The sequence below is a fragment of the Sarcophilus harrisii genome, chromosome 2 (assembly GCF_902635505.1).
Source record: "Sarcophilus harrisii chromosome 2, mSarHar1.11, whole genome shotgun sequence".
Classification (NCBI taxonomy): domain Eukaryota; kingdom Metazoa; phylum Chordata; class Mammalia; order Dasyuromorphia; family Dasyuridae; genus Sarcophilus; species Sarcophilus harrisii.
The window spans coordinates 244,722,982-244,745,191 of NC_045427.1; the positions used below are offsets into that span (position 1 = coordinate 244,722,982).

At 38.6% G+C, this 22,210-nt stretch overlaps 1 protein-coding gene across 1 annotated transcript; it reads right to left on the minus strand.

The window, feature by feature from the left end:
- Positions 1 to 344: 344 nt before the first annotated feature.
- On the minus strand, positions 345 to 21,826 carry PTK6 (protein tyrosine kinase 6). The gene is made up of 8 exons (XM_003757601.3): positions 21,367 to 21,826; positions 18,600 to 18,721; positions 14,255 to 14,418; positions 10,689 to 10,842; positions 8,019 to 8,180; positions 7,022 to 7,203; positions 3,827 to 3,980; positions 345 to 2,640 (listed from the first exon to the last, which is right to left on the minus strand). Exons 1-8 carry the CDS (start codon positions 21,600 to 21,602, stop codon positions 2,453 to 2,455), a joined length of 1,362 nt encoding a protein of 453 aa, XP_003757649.1. The 5' UTR covers positions 21,603 to 21,826; the 3' UTR covers positions 345 to 2,452.
- Between the last annotated feature and the right edge of the window lie 384 nt (positions 21,827 to 22,210).

Consider the following 22,210-nt stretch of genomic DNA (forward strand, 5'->3'; position numbering starts at 1 on the left):
ATCCCTGTAGCGAAGGGAGAGGGGGTAGATATTGGCCATAGCTACCATGATTCAGGAAAGCTTATTGCCCTGTCCTGGGAACTGGCATTGCCTCAACCTGACCACTAGGATGCAGGTCTGCCATCTAGTCAAATATGTCCTGGGGTACAAGAGCAGATGGCTCTTTCACCTAATCTCAACTCCTGCTTATAAATAGCCATTGTTAAGAGTGAGACCAGGTGGTATCTGTCAGCATTGGTCAGTGGAACCTGCATGGGGACCATTCTCCCTGTCCAACTAATCTTGACTGTAGTATTCCAAATGGAATGAGTGATCTAGTTCATTATACATTTTTGTTTACCCTATCTTAAGAGCAAAGGGACCAATGGCCTCTGATTATAAAGGTAGCCACTAGCAGGACCTGCCTACTAACTTAGTTCTCTGGCAAAGAGAGTACAAGTAGGAGAATGACTAGGATGTGCTCCTGCCTATAACTTGCACAGGGATCTGGGAGGAAAAGAAGGGTTCCCTCCACTGGCCAGCCTCAGCACAGGCAGCTGGCATCTGAGCCAACTGAAAGCTCAGCTCTCTTGGGCCAATGGCAGGAATCGACATGGGAAACCTGGAAGCTTATATTTTCATCATCAGTGGGCCATTTGAACCAATTCTCCCACTTGCACTAGTGGAATAAAAGAATTCAAACTGTAATGGATGTGTAATGCTTGGATCCAGATTTATGTACCCAGTTGAAAACACTTCAAATGATGGGTCATCTTTAGGCCTGGTAATGGCTTATATGGTTCAGGGCCTACTTAGTTTATTCCTAATCCCAAAGAAACATCAGGTCCAAGAGAGCTTCCTCTGTCATCTTTAACAGGTATCGAAGGACCTTCAAAGACTTAAATTGTGGTTTACAATCCCATATGGGGTCTTGTAACAATGTGGGGAGGTCAAAAAAGTTGTGATTATCATTAAATGTTTGATTTATTTACCTATTTCATATACCTATATATTTGGAGTCACATAAAAATTTCTCTAGTGAAAAGAGACTGAGAGTGGAAAAAGTTTAAGCCCTAACCTAGAAGTCAGCTCATTTTGTAGATGAGGAAACTGAGGCCCTAAGAAATTATATGACTTGAACAATGTAATAAATGACAGAGGACTTGAATTCACATTCTTGTTCTCCAAATTCAGGTTATTTTTCCTCATTCCGTCCAACAGTTTTATTCCACACACACACTGGAAAATGGAGAGGCAGGAGATTATTAACTTGTGAACTACAATGTTTACAAACCATTTGACAAAGAAGAAAAATTACTTTCGCAAGTAGTTCTCTGGCATATCAACAGACAACCAAGTTTTTTGGAAGTGAGAGCCAGGGCTGGAAACAGGACTTGATAGGAGGGTTGCTGGGAGTTTCATTAAATATCAGCTCCTAGACCCAGACTCCAGTCCTACCAAAGCCTGAATTGGACACAGCCTGAATTGTAATTTTAGATGATAGTTTTTCTTTTTTTTTAAGTCCTTGTGATCTAGAATTAAGACTCCTTCTCTTCTCCTCATTGCACAGCTTTATTATTTTATCCTAAGATTGCCTCCCGAGGACCAATTTTTCCCTTCCACATATGAGTGAGTGATGTGGTATGGCACAATTACAACTTGGCAAGAAGGGACTTAGTCATCACATCCAACCCTTCTTTGACAAGTGAGGAAATTGAAGTCTGGAAAGAATAGGTGACTTGCTCAAGATGAGAGCCCCTCTAGCACTAATCAAACAATTTTCACTGCACTGCATGGCTTCTAAATAAGTTTTAACCAGAGGCACTGAAAACCTCAGAAAGCTTGAACTTCTCATAAGTCTCCCCTGTAGCTTAAGAGCCTATCTGGAGAAGAGTCCAGGAGCTCTTAATGTTTCATTGTAAATGAAATTTACTTATTTTTTTTAACAGCAAAGTTTTAGTAAATGAAATAGAAACAAATCAACTATTTTTGCCTTCTGGCATGTTTGATGGTCAGCTATGCTCTGACCCCAGTGCATTTGTACCCTTCAAGTGACCTTCTGTTTTGCACTGGAGCAAGGAGCAGCAGCAAACACAGCAGCTAACATTTTCACAGAACTTTAAGGTTTAAAAGATGAATTCTTCACAATAACCCTATGAGAGAGGTAGCATGAATATTATTATTCCTATTTTACAGAGAAGAAAACAGACCCAGAGAAACGGAGTAGTTCTTGGAAGTCTGTGCGACTAGTGAGTGTTGGAGCGCAGATTCAAATTCAGGTCTTCTGCCTCAAGGTCTAGTAATACTCTTTTAAGTGGGCCCCGTTGCTTTCAGAAACAGTCCCCATGGCACTTCTACATGCCCAAAGTTCATTATTCTTGGGGAACAAACCTTTGAGCTTGCTGTCACAGAGTACCAGGGAGAAGAGTTTGGTGGTAAATAAGGAAACATACTTTTCAGGTGGATTCTTGGCTCAGAGTGGGTTTTCATAATTAGTGAAGCTAATGAGTTTTTCTTTGAGGCTTTTGAAGCATGGTCTTTCTCCTGGAGTCAGATTCCAGCATTTATACATGAGATCATAGATGGAGAGTGGGCACTTTGTGGGGCGGAGCATCCGAAAGCCACCCAAGACTTTCATGTGAGTCTCATTATTGGACATCCCTAAGGAAGAAAAGGAAAGCAAAAGGATAAGGGTCCAAATGCAGAAACTAAAGAATTTCTGGGTCTAATGAATAATAATTACCTGCATTTTAAAAACTTAATAATAATAGCTTTTTATTTTCAAAATACATGTAAAGATAGTTTTCAACATTTACCCTTGCAAAACCTTGTGTTCTACATTTTTCTGTCTCTTCCTCACAACCCCTTCCCCTAGATAGCAAATAATCTAATATAAATTACCTGCATTTTTGTAACATTTTATAAAAATCAGATATTATTGTCTCTGTTTTATTAAGTCTAAGGAGGTTAAAAAATTCCCCATGGATCAGATCCTACTGTGGGATCTGAATTCAGGTTTTCCCCAATACTATGTCAATCAGTCCATTACTCCACACCAATTCTTAACCTCTCTAGGAGGGTTTAAGATTGATATTCTCACTAGGGAGAATAAGGCTCAAATAGTATTTTGATTATCCTTAGACTTTGAGGGAAAATGAAAAACAAGGTCTTATATCTTCATAGCTAAGAAAGACCAGGAAAATAACATTATTCATTGAACTCCATTCTTCCTCTGGAATTTGAGGTAACTGGGCACAGAGTCTACCAGACCTTTGGATTCTAAGGCAAAAAACAAAACAAAAACAAAAACAAAAAAGCCCTTCCATTTGCCTTTGGTTTATAACCTTAGGGATCTCAGAGTCCAGAATTCATTTTTGCCTGCTGTTAATTTGTAGAAAGTTGATCTAAGGGGTAAGAAGGCAGCATTTCCTGCCAACAGCCCCCAACAAAGTCATTAGTTTCATTCTGAAAGTGCCTAAAGCCAACATATTAAGGCAGACAGAGCCCAGGTCCCTGAACTAATGTTCCCAAATTGGTCTTTATACAATGGCTTTAGACTGAGTTTGTTGGCAGAAAGGAGGGCAAGGAAACTAGGTGCGAATTATACTGTGCTTTAAGCTTCCTAAAATATTTGGCAGAACGTATACCAAGGACTAGGAAGATATGACTGTTTCACAAGAGCTGCACCCTTGAGAGTTCAAAAAATACCCTCCCCTTATTTTCTTGGACCTCTTGTCAGAGGTTATAGACTCCCTGAAGTAAGCACTCATGGGACTCTTGACACTTGTAATGTGGGACTACTTCTCCTACCACCATCCACCTGTTGAAAGTTCATAGAATGCTATACCTGGATAAGGTATCTGTCCACCACTGAAAATTTCATAGAGAAGAATTCCAAAGGACCAGACATCAGATTTGATTGAATAATATCCATAGGAGAGGGCTTCTGGTGCCGTCCATTTGTAGGGGATGTTGTGTGCATAGGAAAGATAAACATCATCCTGTAAACACAAAAGTTTTGTGAGCTAGGGAGGGTAATAACTGGCATTACTATAGCACCTATTGTGAGTCAGATACTGTCTTGAGCACTTTATTAAAATTATCTCATTTGATATTCACAAAACTCTGGGAGATAGGTGCTACTATCATGCCTATTTTGCAGATGAGGAAACTGAGGAAAATAGAAATTAAATGACTTGCACAGAGTTGCACAGTAAATGTTTGAGGTCAGATTTGAATTCAGGTCTTCCTAACTCCAGATATTCTATCTGCTGTACCACCTAGCTAGCCCAGGTTGTGTCTGATCTCAGCAGGTGTCATACTCTCAGAAACCGTACATGAATTTCAATGTCATAAAAGCTATTCAACTGTTCACAGAAGTTGAAATGGAATTTCTCCTAAAGAATGTTATTTTCAGGGCAGCTAGATGGCACAGTAGAGATAGAGCACAGTCCCTGAGCCCAATTATCCCCCATTTTCTGATTGTTTAAAACTATTTTAAACCACAAAGACTGGAGGACTAATTTCTTTTTCTACTGTTTATAGGACCCATTCGTTCTGATACTTATGAAAAACCAGAAATCTCTCAGTATTATAGCATTAAAACTACCAAAGTTTGGTAGAGAGGGGAAGCAGGATATGTAATAGAATTGGGGACTAGAGTAACAGTAATTTACAAATTATGAGGGCATATACTCCTTAAGAACAAGGCCTTTGTTCTAACTATGTTTATATCCTCAATGCTTTGCAAATAGTAAATACTTAAGTGTTTGATGAATGAATAATTGGATAAAGTATAGAACTCCCCTCCACCATGTAGCAGGAAGAGACTAGAGGACATCTCATCCTCTCAATTCCTCAGTCTTTCAATTTCCTCATCTATAAAATTTAGATTTAATAATGCTCAGTCTACCACTTTGTCAAGGATCACATGGCAATCAAATGACACAACCTTTTTGAAACTCTTCAGAAACTTAGAAATATTACCAATAATAAGGCAATGCTGTTTCTAGCATCCCTTAGTGGAAAAGAGGATTTTCAGGGCTTATGTGAGGGTCTTATGCTGATACTTATATAGGGTCAGCCAGTCTCCCTACATACATATCTGGTTGTGTCACTTTTTCCTTCAGATATCTTCCATGGCTCTTTATTACCTACGAAGGGGAAAACTCAGACACTTTTTCCCTGCATTCAAAGTATTTCATAATCATCAAAGGTGCTGCCATATCACTTTTTCAGGTTTATCTCATATTACTTGTTTCCAGGAATATTATGTTCCAGCTAAACTGGACTTTATACTACCTTCTGTTTATGACTTTACTTTCTCTCCAACTCTTTGTTTTCCATATCTAAATATTTTCCCTATCAACCCTTTGACCCTAGCAGCAGCCCAGTAAATTCTTTTGTTGTTGTTCAGTTATTGAGTTATATCCAATTCTTTGTAACCCCTTGAACCATATCACGGCAGACTCTTCTATTCCCCATTACCTCTTGAAGTCTGTCCAAGTTCACGTTCATAGGTCAGAATTTATATTTTGCCTCGGTAAATTCCTACCCATCTTGTAAAGACCAATTCAAAAGGCACCAATTTAATGAAGCCTTCTATAACAGTTAGGAATGGCATTTCCTCTCTGATTTCACATAGTACTTTATTCCTATTGCTCTAATATACTTAGCTTGTGCTACTTTATATTAGAATAATTTCCCTATTTGTCATACTCCTCTACTAACCTGAAATTCCATGAGAATAGGAATGATCTTCTCTGGAACAGGGAACAATACAGAGTAGGTGCTTCATAAAAGCTTATGAAATTGAATCAGTTTATTGAAGATGCATTGCACTAAGTGTGAAGATGTAAAGAAGCATCATTCTTGCCCTTGAGAAGTGTACTATCTAGCTGAGCAGACAAAATGTAGAAGTCACAGAGTTAACTAGGCAGTCAATTATATGTGACAGAAGCCTGGAACAGATAATAAATACTGTAAGAAGTCAGTGGAAGGAGAAATCACTCTGTGCTAGAAAAGTCAAGAAAAACTTTACAGAAGTAGAAAAATGTGAACCAGTATTTTAAGGTTAGGGAGATTTTTGAATGAGCAATTGAGTGGCACAGTAGAGAGTGTCAGGCCTGGAGTCAGGAAAACTCAACTTTAGGAATTCAAATTGAACCTTAGACACTAGTTCTATGATCCTGGACAAGTCAGTGTTTGCCTCAGTTTCCTCATCTATAAAATGAATTGGAAAAGGAAATGGCAAACCACTCCAGTATCTTTGTCAAGAAATCCCCAATGTCCTCACAAAGAATTGGACATGACTGAAACAACTGAACAATAAGTATCCTGAATAAGCTAAATGTAGGAAGAAGGATACTCCATTTGAAGTGGAAAATGTAAGCCAGATCTTGGAAGTAGGAAAGTCTATGTCATATTAGGGAGACAATGTTCAGTTTGATTGAAGCACAGAGTATTTATAGGGAAGAGAGAAAGAGAAAAAGATTACTTACTTCAATCTCCTGTGACTATAGCCAGGCTCCCAGACACAGTTGGCCAGCACTAAGGACAGCTACCAATCAGTTGGGAACCATAAGATCATAAATTTAGAGCAAAAAGAGATCTTAGAAGCTAGCTAATCTAACACCCTCACTTTATAAATGAGGAAGTTGGGATTCATATGTGACTTGCTCTAGGTCACACGGGTAGCAAAGTGTCAGGACTGAGATTTGAACCACAATATGACTTGAAATAAAGCATGCTTTCCATCACTACATAGACTTCAAGAACTAGAATCACTTTTCCAGACAAAGCAAAAAAAACCAAATCTTAGCCCTTTTACTCCTGAGTCAGCCTGCTTTCTTATACTACTAGTGTCCAGAGAGAGAAGTAACATTCATGTTATAATGAACAACACTGTGGACATGAAGAACACAATTTGACCCTGAGTATAGCCAAATTAGCAATAGAGAAGAGCTCTCTGAAGTAAGGTTTTCATGTATATTAGCTATGAAAAGAAGTTTAAGATGAAGATTTTGGAATCTGAAATTTTTACCTTGATAAGCCGAGCCAGCCCAAAGTCTCCCACTTTGCAGATGTTATTTTCCCCCACAAGGATGTTTCTGGCAGCCAGGTCTCGGTGAATATAGTTCTGTGACTCAAGGTAGCACATGCCTTCTGATATTTGAGATGCTATGTCCACAAGCTCTGTGGTGGGTAGCTTTGCCCCTTTAGGGTCTGTGAGAGGCAAAGAATAAGATCTCTCTATTACTCTTTATCATAGTTGTTCAACCAGGTCAATCAAAAAAGAAAAATGTTGATAATAAGAATGGGCCACAATACAATAGAGAAGGATGGAGTAAATTATTTATCATCCATACCAGTGAAGAGGACTTAAAATTAGATAATTTAAAAATTCTGGCAAATTCAAAACTTACATTCTCTTATGGTTTGTGATCTATTAAAGAATGTTTATGAAGAGAATACTTACTTTGCTACCTTTCTCTTCATGGAATCACAAGAACATGGGATCTTAGGATAATAAAATTTGGAAGTTAACGTTTATTAGGTTCAACCCCTTCATTTTATAGATAAAATTGAAACCTGAAGAGTAAAGGGATTTGTCCAAAGTCACACATGTAGTATATAGAAGAATCAAGATCAAAGAATATTAGATTAAAATTATTCAGTTCACATTTTCTAATTGTAATAGATGAAGGAACTAAGTCCCAGAACAGGGGATTGACTTGCTTGGGCCCAATGGCAGAGTCAGGACTTAAACCCAAGTCTGAGTTCACAATCAGAGATCTTTTCCATTCCTCACATTCCCTGCCTCTTTAGCTCAGATTAGTTAGAGTTCTCTGAGTACATACAGTTAAGGAAACAGTTAAGTGAGTGGGGAAACACTAGAGACAAGAAGACATGACTCCTGAGTCAAGTGAGAAGTTCATTCTCATAGGCTACCTTTGTGGATTGTATCAGTTCCTAATTTCCCAGCTCTAGTGTTCTATAGGATAAACCTTGGTCCCTTGACTATCTCCCTCTGTTCTTACCTCTAAGGAGCTCCAGAAGGTTTCCTTTGGGCATCAATTCAGTAATGATATAGACAGGATCCCCAATGGAAGAGATAGCATAGAGAGAGAGAATGTGTTTGTGGCGCAGCTTCTTCATGGCTTCAATCTCTGAGTAGAAGGTGTTTTGATGCATCAGGTCATCTGCAGAAATAGAAAGACAAGCATGAAGTAAATGTATTTAAACTTCCTGAATAAATACATTATACAGGGAAAGTGGGAGAGATTCCTTCTGGGTGAACCTCTTAGAAGCAGTCCTGAATCAAGGAGGATATTACATTGAGTTCCATCAAAGAAGGGAATCACTATTTTCTTTTGTTGTGTTTGCTTGTGGGTTTTTTTTCTTTCTCATAGTTTTTTTCCCTTTTTATCTGATTTTTCTTGTACAGCATGACAAATATGGAAATGTATTTAAAAGAATTGCACATATTTAACCTATATCACATTGCTTGCTGCCTGGGGAAAAGGAAGGTTAAGTGAAAGAGGGAAAAATTTTTGGAACACAAAGTTTTACAAAAATGAATGTTGAAAATTATCTTTACATATATTTGGAAAAATAAAATACTATTAAAAACCGAGGAAGAAGAGAAAAAAAAGTAAATCATTAGATATAGAACTAAAAAAAACCCAGAGATTTACTCCTATATCTTCCTCAATCAACCACGCACTTATTAGACATTGTCCATGTGTCAGGCTCTGTGATAGATACTAGGGAGAGAGAGACAGAGACAGAGAAACAGAGACAGAGACAGAGACAGAGACAGAGACACACACACAGAGAGAATCTCTACCCTGAAGATTCTTACTTTGTACTAGGAGAAACAAGATATAAACAGTTAAATAACTCCTGTTCCTCCTTGGGAGAAGGAAACTATTCTGGGACTCCACTGTATGATGAGAGAACCATCTCACTTAATTCATCCTGTGGTCTTATGTGTTCACATTTTTCATCTGTCCTGCTTTGATGTGCATAATCTTACCCAGATTTCCACCTCTTAGATTGGGAACAGCAATCAGAGCTATGCTACCATAGTTTCCAAAAGGGTCCTGACAGTACAGCCCTAAGGTGCCATTCATTCATTATTAACCTAATTCCCAACATCAAAATTCTCTTCTCTGGCCACCACTCTCATATGTATGTTGTGTATATTAGGATATAAATGCCTAAGTAGAGAGAATGTTTAATTTTTGTATTTGTGTTCCTAATACCTAGCACGGTGTCTGGACCATCATAGGTATTTAAATGGCTTTTCTCTCAGTCATAAATAAAAGATCACTTAAGGAAGATACAAGTATTACAAACAAAAAAATATGAGCCTGAGTGAGATGGTAGGGGAGGAGAAGGTCCTGTTTCCCTAACAAGACTTAGAATGGATGTAGACTAGGCTGGAGGAGGAAAAATTGGCCTCCTGTCCTTGACTGAGAATATATAGGGTGGGGGTAGGGAGTAAGACCCCTTTAGATTCGCAACAAGCACAGAGGAGACTGAGGGAAGTAGAGGTCGTCTTCTTCTGATTAGATATGGATAAGGTAGAAAATTCAAAATTCAGGTATAGAAAAGGCTCAAGAATATACATACACATACACAATTAAAAGATTGCTAGTAACCTTGAAGGAGAAGTTTCAGTCAGTGGTTTAGGTCAGAAGTTAGATTACAATGAATTATAGAAAAGAAAGAAAGGAAGTGAAGATGCCTTTTCCTGGGAGTCTGGCTATTGAAAGGAAGCAAATTTTGGAATGATAGTTCACGAGGATGATAATGTCAATTTAAGAATTTTGAAGGAAGGAAGTAAACATTTACTCTTCAAAATTCAGGTGTAGAAGAAGCTCAGGAATACATATTATATGTGTGTGTGTGTGTACATGTACACACACACACACACACACACACAAACACACACAATTAAGAGATTGCTGGTAACCTTGAAAGAGAAGTTTCAGGCAGTGGTTTGGGTCAGAAGCTAGATTACAATGAATTATAGAAAAGAAAGAAAGGAAGTGAAGATGACTTTTTCTGGGAATTTGGCTATTGAAAGGAATCAAATTTGGGGAATGATAGTTTAAGAGGATGACAATGTCAATTTAAGAATTTTTTAAGGAAGGAAGAAAGAAAGCATCAACTCAGCAACTACTTTGTGTCCATCAATGCTAAGTGATTCATATAAATATTGTCTCATTTGATCCTCACAACAATCCAGGGAGATAAGTGCTTTTATTATCTCCATTTTACAGTTGAAGAAACTGGGGTAGACAGAGATTTAGTGACTTGCCCAGAGCTAAACAGATAATAAATATCTATGATCAGATCCGAATTCAGGAGATCCTGATTGTAGTCCCACAGCACTAGACCCTGGGCCATTCAGTTGCCTCTGAGGGAGAAAGAAGTCAATAGATAAAGAGAAATTGAAGATGAAAGCAAAATGATCAAAAGGATGAACTCCTAGAAAAGATAAGGTCAAGGATACAAATAGGGGTCTTTTTCTTAAAGGTTCCCTGGAAGTTCTCTGATTTGGAGAAACAAGTAGGAAGAACAGTGAGAAAACTAGTGTGGAAAAGAATGTCATACCTAGAAAGTTCTGTCCATATACCACTATAGGTCAAATAGAAACCAAGGCTAAATTGTGACCACCAACTAAGAAGAATGGTACTTACCCTTGGCAATGACCTTAATGGCCACTTTGACTTTCTCTTTCCAGTATCCTTCAAAGACTTCCCCAAAGTATCCTGAGCCCAGCTTCCTGGTCAGGATAAACTCTTCCCTGGGTCTTTCCCAGTCATCCCAATGAGGCAATGGTTTTGGCTCATGCTATAGAAACACAGGAACAAGTTGGAGGCTGGTTACTGGTTACACCCAAGGGAGGAGAGCATTATTAAGAACTTACTCTGAAGCTGGCTGAGCAAGACTCCTCTGAAACCAAGGAATCATAATGTTAAACTGGAAAATCCCTTAGGGATTATCTAGGACACTTCATAACCTCATTTTATAGATGAAAAAAATCAAATGCCAGAAAAGACAAATGACTTGCTCAAAGTTACACAGGCAGTGAGTTGTAGAGTCAGGCCTGGAACCCAGATCCTGGAATCCCAGATTCTAATTCAACAGTTTCTGATGTTGAATGGAATAAGCCCATTTAATAAACTTTTGCTGAGCCCTCCCTTATATTCATCCATACTCAAGGTGATAAGAGGAGGCAGCTTGCAAATCAATTCTCAGGGCCACCATTAATTTTTTCATCTTGGCAGTACTTTTTGATTTGGGGAATACCCAATTATCATGTGGTCTAAATTTTCCATAACAGTCTAGTCTGACTTGGAACAGGTCCTGAACATCTACACTATCACAACTTCCCAGAAGCATATCATCCTGTTGGCAAGCAAGCAAGCCACATTTATAGAGGACCTCACATCATAGGCACCTAATAATTCCTGTTTTTATTCTCTCTGTGGTTTATCCCTTAATGCGTGGAGCCCATGGGTTGTTTTCTCAATGTCAGTGATTCCCAAATCAATATAAAGAGTCCTTCCTAAATTCTAGTCCTAAAATACCAATTATTTGCTAAATATCTCTACTTGAATATTCTGTTGACAACTCAAATTCAAGGTGGCCAAATGAGAACTTCTATTTCTACCCATTTCCTCTAAACCTTCCTGTTTCTGAGGGAACTAGCAAATTTCCAGCAACCTTCTTAGAGTTATCCTTAACCTTCCCCTCTCCCTCACTCCACATATCCATTTGGTTCCCAAGTCTTGCCAATTGTACCTGCACATTGTCTTCGGAGGTGTAGTATAGTGCTGGACTTGAAGTCAGAAACACTTCTATTCATATCCCATGTAGATGAGTCACATGACCCTGAGCAAGTCAATGAAATCTTAAGAAACTCTCTCAATAGTTTATCCCATACAATTCTAAATCTATCAGTCTATCAGTCTTCCAACTGTCCCTTCTCTCCACTCACGCAGCCGCCATTCCATTTCAAAGCTTTATCACCTCTGATGTTGATCATTTATTGCAGTTCCTTCCTAATTGGTTTCACTATTTCCAGTCTTTCCCTGTTCAATTCCATCATTCAAGCTGTTGCCAAAGTGATTATTCCAAGTCCCACCTTTACTCATAAATATTCACTGACTCCCTATTGCTGTAAGACAAAATATGAAATTCTTAGCTTTGCATTTAAAGTTGTTTACTATCTGACTTTCACCAACCTTTCCAGTTTTACTTCATATTACTCCCCTTTTGTACTCCCTCCATTCTATTCATATTAGTCTAATGATTTACACACGACATTCCTTCTCTGGCCTCTCTGCCTTTTTCTAAGTAGTATTCCATCTGGAATACTCACCTTTGCCTTTTAGGAGCCCTAGCTTCCTTCAAAATATAGGTTATGTGTAACCTCTTACTCAAGACCCTTCCCGATTCTCTTCATTGTCATAGCTATTAATATTCTTCACCCCTATTGGCCTTTAGAATTACTTTGCATTTACTTATCTGTCTACATGTTGTGGGCAACTAGATGGCACAGTGAATGGATCAGTGGGCCTGGTGTCAGGAAGATTCATCTTCCTGAGTTCAAATCTGGCCTCAGACCCTTACTAGCTGTGTGACCAAAGGCAAGTCATTTAACCCTGTTTGCCTCGGTTTCCTCATCTGTAAAATGAACTGGAGAAGGAAAAGCAAACCACTCTAGTATCTCTGTTAAGAAAACTCCACAAGACAATATTTCAGAGTCCAATTCTTTTTATACAGCAAAATAACGGTTTGGTCATGTATTCTTATTTTGTATTTAATTTATACTTTAATATATTTAATATCTACTGGTCATCCTGCCATCTAGGGGAGGGGGTGGGGGGAAGGAGGGGAAAAAGGAACAAAAGGTTTGGCAATTGTCAATGCTGTAAAATTACCCATGCATATAACTTGTAAATAAAAAGCTATTATTTAAAAAATAAATAAATAAAATTTAAAATGGGGAAAAAAAAAAAAGAAAACTTCACAAGGAGTCATAAAACATTGTACAAGACCAAAAAATGGCTCAACAACAATTATATATGTTAGAAACTATCCACCCTCACTGCAACAGAAGGTAAAGCTCTTTGAGGGCAAGGATAGTCTTGCTTTTGTCATTGTATCACCAGTGCCAGGCAAACTGTCCTGTACTTCATGGACACTTAAAAATGTTTGTTGCATAGAATTGATGTTTACTTACATAAATTTCTAAATTAAAATGCCCTCTCGCTAAATGAAAGAACAAGATTTCATTAGAGAACTCTATCCTACCTCCAGCTTTGAGTAACTTAATTATTCTTGGTAGAAATGGGTCTTTCTCTCCAGATGCTCTCCGAAGAGTCTATTTCTAGTAATGGAATAATGATGATGATGATGATGATGATGATGATAAGATAATGATAACTAGCATTTATATAAAACCTCAAAGTTTTATAAGTAGGTTCCAAATAGTGTGCTAAGTTCTCAGGGGCAGAAAGGCCTAGCTTTTCATTACTCACCTCCAGTACTGAAAAGAAGCTCAGAAGATGCCTCATTTGTGTACAAAAGGAAATTCTTGCTGATTTTAAGAATCAAATTCTAAATAAATCAATATGTTGATTCTTCCACCCACCTCATGCTCCTTCCATATTAGGCCCTGGTGAGACCACCAGAATCCTAAAATGAGAGAGGAAAGGTGGTCTTTCAATGGTCCCCAGATTAAGTGAGTGATGATGGCTAAGGTTCTGGGAGTCCACCAACTGCACCTGTCCCAATTCTTTCCTTGCTCCAAAACAGTCTTGTGCCATGAAGATCCCCATGTCCCTTCCAATACAATTCCCACCTCCCCTTTCCGAGATCCTAAAAGACCAGCTGATTCTAGATTTTCTCTGCAGTTGAAAAATTTTATTGAGAAAAGATCTTGCATGATTACAGTAAGTGAAACTTACAATACAAACCAAACAAAAAAAATCATCAACACAAGACATAAAACAATTAAGAATCAGGTGGGGAGGGAACAGTGATGAAAAGGACATCTCAGGAAAGGTTTGTGAATCCAGTTGGACTGATTGAGGGTCTGTGACACAATGGCTAAACTTAGAGGCAAAGGGTTTCCCACTAAAATTCTCAAAAAGTCCCTGAAAAAAGCCTGTTCTGGGTAGTCATAGCCTGGGAGAGGAAGATGGTCCTCCCAGGCAAGAGTTGGAACAGAATCCTGATCCAGACCTCAATTTACCTTCCAGCAGGGTGTGGTGAGCCTCAGGCCGTGGGACAGTGGCTTATTTTTGTGATACTGCACTAGACCAACAAGACTGGGGAAGGATACAGCGGAGTTCATGTGGTATCTTCCCTCAGCATTCCTCCAGATCTTGTAATGTCTTACAATCTGGTTGTCCCGAACTTTGAAATCCAGAAAAGGGAAAAGGAGAAAAAGAAGGTACATACACATCACAGTCATTCTTGAAAATTGGAAGCTCCCCAAATCCAGGACAAGCAGACAAGTTCAAATTCAAATCAGTGCCCATGGAAGGTTTTTCAGAAGGAATATATTTTGCAGCCATCAAAAGAAAGACCTTTCAAGTTATGTTCAAAAATGTAGAAGAGACAGAATGTTCCCTAGTAAAATGTGAAGAAACTGAAGCTTCTCTTTCAGGTTCCAAATGAATTGGCTTTTAACTTCTCCATAATTTTCAGATTATGAATATATTTTAGTTCATATTGTCTTTATTATTATGCTGAGACAAAAGGTTGCTATAGGAAAGCAGGGCCAATGTCACAGATAGGATTCCATCTCCCACCTAGCTGCCAAATTTTTATTCTTAAAACAGAGATCTAATTATGGTACCTCCTATTTAAAAAAAAGTTAATGACTCTCACTAGCTTCCTATTGCCTCTCTGATAAAATACAAAACACTCAGTTTGGGATAATTTGGCTTCTACCTATTTTTCCAGTCTTAATTTATATTTTTCCTTTCCATTCTCTCTATTCTTTTCAATCTGTTCTGCTAATTTCTCCTTACATGTAACATTCTACATCTTGCCTTTTCAACTTCATACGAATAGTTCCTCATGCTTGGCATGTTCTTCCTTCTGCTCTCTGACCTCCCAGCTTCCTTTGTACACAGTCTATGATCTTCCTACAATCTCTTGAATTAATTTTATTTTGAATGTAAGTTAAGCATGGGAGATGCCAAAGCTTCCTTGGAATTTTATTATTATTCAGTCATGTCCACTCCGTAACCCCTTTTGATTAAAGACAGGACAAAGATACTAGAGTGATTAGCTCATTTTATAGATGAGGAAACAGAGGCAAACAGGATTAAGTGATTTTCCCATGGTCACAAAGCTAGTAAATATCTAAGGCCAGATTTGATAACTCTTCCTGATTCCAGGGCAAATGGTCTATTTACTGTGCTTCTTAGCTCCCCTTCTTAGAAATTAGGGAATACCCAACATATTTAATCAAATAAGACACCAAGGTTAAAATGACAACCTAAATGAGATCAACCAAATCATTTCCAATGGAGCAGTAATGAACTGAACCAGCTACGCCTAGCGAAAGAACTCTGGGAGATGACTAAGAACCATTACATTGAATTCCCAATCCCCATATTTTTGCCCACCTGCATTTTTGATTTCCTTCACAGGCTAATTGTACAATATTTCAGAGTCTGAATCTTTTTGTTCAGCAAAATAACAGTTTGGTCATGTATACTTATTGTGTATCTAATTTATATTTTAATATATTTAACATCTACTGGTCATCCTGCCATCTTGGGGAGGAAGTGGGGGAAAGAGGGGGAAAATTGGAACAAGAGATTTGGCAATTGTCAATGCTGTAAAGTTACCCATACATATAACCTGTAAATAAAAGGCTATTAAATTAAAAAAAAAAAAAAGTAAAATGACTGCCTAGATCTCACTTTTCAACTGGTCCTAAGCAGTTTTTGTTTTGTTTAACACTCAGAAGCTTAAAGTGAGCATAGATTCAGAGGATCACAAATTTAGAGCTGATAGGAACTTTAGTGATCATTATCAAGCAAACATTTAATAGATATTTCCTATGTACCAGGTACTATGTTCAATGCTGGAGATACAAAGAAAAAGCAAAAATAGTCTCTGTGCTCAAGAATCTTGCATTCTAATAGAGGGGTATAACATACACTAGCCAGAACATATGAGATAAATAGAGAATAGATAGATGGTAGGGTGGGTGGCATTAGCAGCTGGGAAAACCAGAAAAAGCCTCCTGGATAAGGTGGTGTTCAATATAAGTTTAAAAGTAGTTAGGGATTCTAAGAGTCAAGAGAGAATTTGGGAGGGAGAACATATTATGGTTGGGAAACAGCCATTGCAAAAGCTTGGAGACTGGAGATGTAGTGTTGATCAAGAAATAGCAAAGTGGAAAACATGGCTAGAGGGTAGAGTGATAGAGAAGAGTAAGAAAATTGGAGTAGTAGGATAAGGCCAGGTGGTAAAGACCTTCAAATGCCAAACAGATGATTTTGCACTTGGTAAGATAATAGAGAGCTACTGGAGTTTATTAATCAGTGAGCTGACATAGTCAGATCTGAATTTTTTTTTAAAAAATGCTTTGCCAGTCAAAAGGAAGAAGTATTGGGATGGGGAGATATTTGGGGAAGAGAAAACAATTTTAAGGCTATTGCAGCCATCCAAGGACCTGAATTAATGTTGTTGCTGTGTGAGCAGAGAAAAGGGAACATGTGAGAAATAGTGTAGAGAAAGAAATACAACATTTGGCAACAGATTTTTTTGATAGACTGGGAAGAGTGACTGTGAGAGAAAAGGAGGAGTTGAGGATGATGGCCAGATGAGGACGATGAAAGCCTGGGTGACAGAGAGAAAGGTGGTCTCCCTTCACTGCAAAAGAGAAGTTCAGAAGAGAGAAAAGGTTTAAGGGAAAGAAACTAAGTTATGTTTTGAACATGAGTTTGAGAAATCTATATGGTATTTCATAGTTAATATAGTTGAGATAAGACTGGAACTCAGGTGAGAACTCAGAGCAGGATATATAGCATTGAAATCATTTCCACAAGAGATGATAATTGAAGCTAATGAGATGAATAAGTGAGAAAGTATAGAGAAAAAAACAGAACAAGATCCAAAGAAAAGCCTTGAGGGACGCCTACCTTTATCAGGCATGACAAGGATAAAAACATAGAAGAGACTGAAAAGAGATTAGCTAGGTAGGATGGAAACCAGGAAAGAATATTCAGGAGGCAAAGGTAGTCAACAATATCAAATGTGGCAGAAAGGCCAAAAAGGATGAGGGTCAAGATTAGCAGTTGGTAACTTTGACAGCCAGAGTAGTTTCATTTGAATGATAAAATTGAATGCCAGATAACAGAAGGCTTAGAAGGGAGTGAGAGGAAAGGAAATGGAAATACCTGTTGTAAATTATTCTTTCAAGGAGGTTAGCTGAGATAGAAGAGATCTAGATGATAGCTAATAAACATGGCATTATCTAGTCAGGGTTTAAAGGAGCGGAGAGACTTGGGAAAGTTTGTAGACAACAAAGAAAGAACCAAAAGATAGGGAGAGATGTAAGATTAGAGAGTGGGGATAATTTACTGGATAAGATGGGAGGGAAGGAGATAAAGGAAGCATGCAGTAAGGTTAGCCTTGGCAAAGAGAAGAGCTCCCTTATTATCTCATCTGGGAATAAAGAAAGAGATAGTGGGTGGTGTTATTAGAAAGATAAGATCAAGAGGAAGAGAAAAGGAGCTCTCAGCAAATGGCCTCAATTTTTTTTTTTCCAATAAAGTATGAATTGAGGTCCTTAGGAGAGAAGACATAGAGAGGAAGCTTAAAGACAAAGAAAAGGTTTGGAATGACCACTACTGTCCTAAATGCAATAGGGAAACAATTAGAGAGGAGTAATATTGCCTTGAGATTGTTAGGGCCCAATTGAGTAGCAAATATTGATAGTAGCTCCACTTAGCAGGATTTTATGTTTTCCTTCAGTTCTATTTCAGTGACCTCTATAATTAAGTGCAACCTCCTTATTTTATAAATGGGGAAACTAAGGTCAAGGGAGACAAGATGACTTGTCCAACTTCACAGATATGTTAAATTTAAAAATCAGGATCTGAACTTTGGTCCCTGACTCCAAATCCTATGCAATATGAGACTCATAGATTATTAGGTAGAGCTGGAAGAGAGAGGGTGGGCAATTGAGGCTCATAATATCGGAACAATTTGCTTAAAGTCACATGGTTAGGAAGCCAAGATTTAAGTTGCTCAAGCCCTATATTCTTCCCAGCATAACACATTATCTGAGTCTGTACCATGCTTAAGGAAGCCCCATTTTGTCTTGGGAAACATTTGTCCTAGATTTTACCATTAGTGGGAGGGAGAAAAATCCTGTCTGATCAAGATAATACTTCCCATTAATGAGGTTGGGATGGGGTGGTAAAGATGTAAAAGGAGAGGTAGTTTGGGGTAGTGGTAATGCCCCAAGTCAAATAACAAATGGAAGGGTCAAATAAAATTCTGCAGACTTTCAGAAGGAAGTCAGCAAGTCGGTGACCTGTTCTATCAGAAAAAGGAGAGAGTTTTACCTGAGAGAACATAGTCTGCTCCTGTCTTCTCACTGATCCTTATAAGGAAGGTACCAGTTCCATTTTCTCCTGCAAGGAGTCTATGCAGAGCTTCTGAACGAGAGATCTGCCCAAAAAACCATCTGAAAGAGAGAAATGAAAATAGAGTGCTCCTAACACTAAATCCCCAGAGATGTCCTGGTTCACAGAAAAGTTATTTGTGTTCCCTCTGAGTGAGGGCTTTTTGATCCTTCATCCATTAAGCTATATTCATAGAATGGTAAAATAACAGCCCAGGATAAATCCTGGTGGCTTACAGGGTAGAAGGGACAGCAGCAGTGGCTCTGTTGAAAGAAGTTTACATAAATTCAATCTAATTTAGCCAGTATGTATCATTGTTCACCACTGATCACCAAATTCTACCTTTGGCCTGAGTTGGGCCCAGGAACAGTACCACATAGAGTGATTTTATCTACACCCTTCACTTCCCACAACCCCATATAAGCTGAAACAGCAAGAGTACGTTAGGGCAAATCTAGGGAGAAAAGAAAACTTGAATTATATTAAATAATTACCCCAAAACCACATAACTTCTGGAATAGATTGTACTCCAAGGGGACATGATTGAAAAATTATAGTTACCAAAACTGACCTTTAGCACAGAATCAGTGAGACAGGGACAGTAAGGAGGAGTAAAAAGTGCTCCTGATACATGGGGTTTGGGACTTAGAGTTGGGAAAGTACTAACATATATATCCTGAATGTGAGTGTTGTTCTCTTAGCTACTAGCCCCTTAAGATATATCACTAGTCTTCAAGGCTCAGGAATAATCCCAAAGTATGATTTTGGGGTCATCAACTTGGGGGAATATACTGGGTTTCACAGTCTCAGTACATTTATCCCACCAGTCTTTTACTTTCTGGGGCTTCCTTCTTGAGCTCTTTGGATGGAACTAATTGCATAGTTATTCAGCTCTTAATTCCAGACCAATTTAATGGAGATTCTCACTTCTTTCTGATATCCCCTATTCCCTGAGAGTGGAAGGAATTCAACCGTCTCCAGGAGCAGTGTCTGCAAACTGTCCACGTGAGTTTCTTTCATAAATGTTCAATCAGTTAGAGAAAACTATTGATGCCAAGAGTCATAAAGAAATCATAACTCAGATCACAGATGTTCTCTGGGTATACATATTCACTAGAGGGCGCAAGAGAGGAAAATGGGAAAGGAGGAAGGAAACTTATTTTGTTCCAAGGTCTCATCTCCAAACTATGGTTGTAGTTCATGAAATTATACAACACAAATTCAATTGTCCAACTTCTCATTTGCTAATTAATTTGGGGACACTTTAGCTGGGCCAGCATTCTTCATCAGTCTGTTCCTGACAGAGGTACACTGACTCCTCAGAAGATCTGAAGAAGCCATGTAGGAGGGGAAAATTCAGGAGTACACACCCACCAGTCCAGCTGTGTGTGTTTAGCAATACAGCCTTCCCCACCTCTCCTCCACCCTACAGAGCTGGAAGGTATTGCAACACTATTTCCCTCCTCCCACTAACTAGGTTGAGATTCCAGTTTGTGGTTGTTCTGAAAGTGAGTCCTGCAATGTCCTTCTTTCTCTGGATTTTGAAAAATCAAAGCAGGATTTCTTTCTGTCTCAAGCTGCCCCTATTCAGAAATTAATACCAAGTGGTTCTGTCTTGTCCTTCCCCAAGGACAGCTTGAGCCATCAGGGCTGAATGACTATAAGAGTAGAGTCAGTGGCCCCCACACATTCTTCTCTGAACAAGGAATTCCCAAAGCTAGTGCCCCAACTCCTCCATCTCAAGTACAAAACTATAAATAATGATTAAGTCCTAGAAGAATCAGACACTTTGCACTGTGAAACAGATGATTTTAACATGGGGTCTTATCTATAGTTCAGAGAAGTTAAGTGATTTGTCTATGGTCACACAGTTAATAAATAATCAGAAGTAGGATTTGAACTCAGGTCCTCTTAGATCTAGTTCTACCATCTATATATTGCCTCTTGTGAAAAAGACTATCAGACTTATTTTTTAAATCCTCATTTCTTTTTATACCAAAGAGAATTGGGCTGCAAACAAGTCAGTAATGGTACTATAATGATGGCATTGATAAATTTCTATGACCAGTTCAATTGTTTAAGCTGTTCATTGAAGCAAAGAGGAGTCATAATCTATACTGATAAAGGGAAAAACAGACTCTTTGAGGTACCCACAGTAGTGTCAAGTGTTATGCAGCAATTTGCAAAGTAATTCCTTGGGATGGCAGAAAGTAACCAAGAAGAATAGCAAATTACCAGACTGGGATGCCTGAACCCTTTTCCACTTGGAATAAACCAGCTTTGAAAATAAGTGCCAAGGAAGTGTCTGAAGATCACTACAACTGCTTTCAGATTTTCTCTGGCTTTTCCTTTAAGATACTCCAGGATTTTTAGTGGAACTCAATCCATTTCTCTGGGATTGATAGTTATGGAAACAAAGCACTAGCTCTGGAATTAGAGGTCCTGAATTCAAATCCTTTCTCTGATGTTTACTTCTTGTATGACTATGGATGTCCCTAATACTCAGTTTCCTCATCTGTAATATGGCCTTTCAAGTACTATATCTGTGATCTTGCTCTTATGATCCTAAACCCTATTATCAATGCTAAAGAAGTAACTAAGGGCTCCACTGGAAGCTATTTCCCAGAATGGGATCCACAAGCAATAAATGTAACATTCTAGGAGATGAATGAGCCCAGGATCCTGCCCTCTGATGGGTCCTACTTACGGTTCAGTCTCCATTGTCTCTTCTTCAGCTAAATAATTGTGAGGGACATAGCCTTCTCCCAAGCTCCTTCCAGCAGCATCAAGCTTCGTGGCTTTCCACCAATCTTCCTTCTTCTCTGTTACATAAAAATGATCCCCAGCCTGAAAGCTCAATTCATCCTCTGTCCTTGCTTCAAAGTCCCAGAGACTAACATAGAGGTATTTGGGACCCAAATGGGAAAGACTTCTTGAATCCATGTTGAAAGGAACTTCAGGATTCAGATTTTGAAATCCTGCTTTCTCTCAGGAAAATGTCACTCAGAATGCATTCTTCTTCCCCTGGGAACTTTTAAGTATTTTGACAACGGAGAATTGCCCCAGCTGATCTCTGGGTCTCACCCTTATAGAACATCTCAACTAGGAGTAGGTGATTGCCACAAACCTAGCAGGCTCTTCCCACAAAAGCTGCACCACTTTTTTCTGAATTCACTGGCAACTTGCCCTGGGAGCCACTCCCCTGCTGATATGTGACAATAGCAGAATCCCAACTAAACTATTGCCTTGTCATTAAGGTCTCTGGAAATACATACCAACTCTGAGCCAGGACTCAACAGTTCCCCATACTCACTCACACCACTCCCTGCCCCACTACTTTATGCATAAGTGGATCCATGGATAGACATATCCATCTGTACAGTTTTTATTATATTATTGCTTTTCTTCTCTTTCTAGTCAAAAGTTCTAAACTTTTGACTTCTAAACAATAAAGGAGTAAGATGAGAAATGGAGAGGGGATTGAGAAAAGGAGCAGGCAAATGAGGGACCAGTCAAAAAGGCAACTGGGAAAATGACAGATGAGAGGCTAA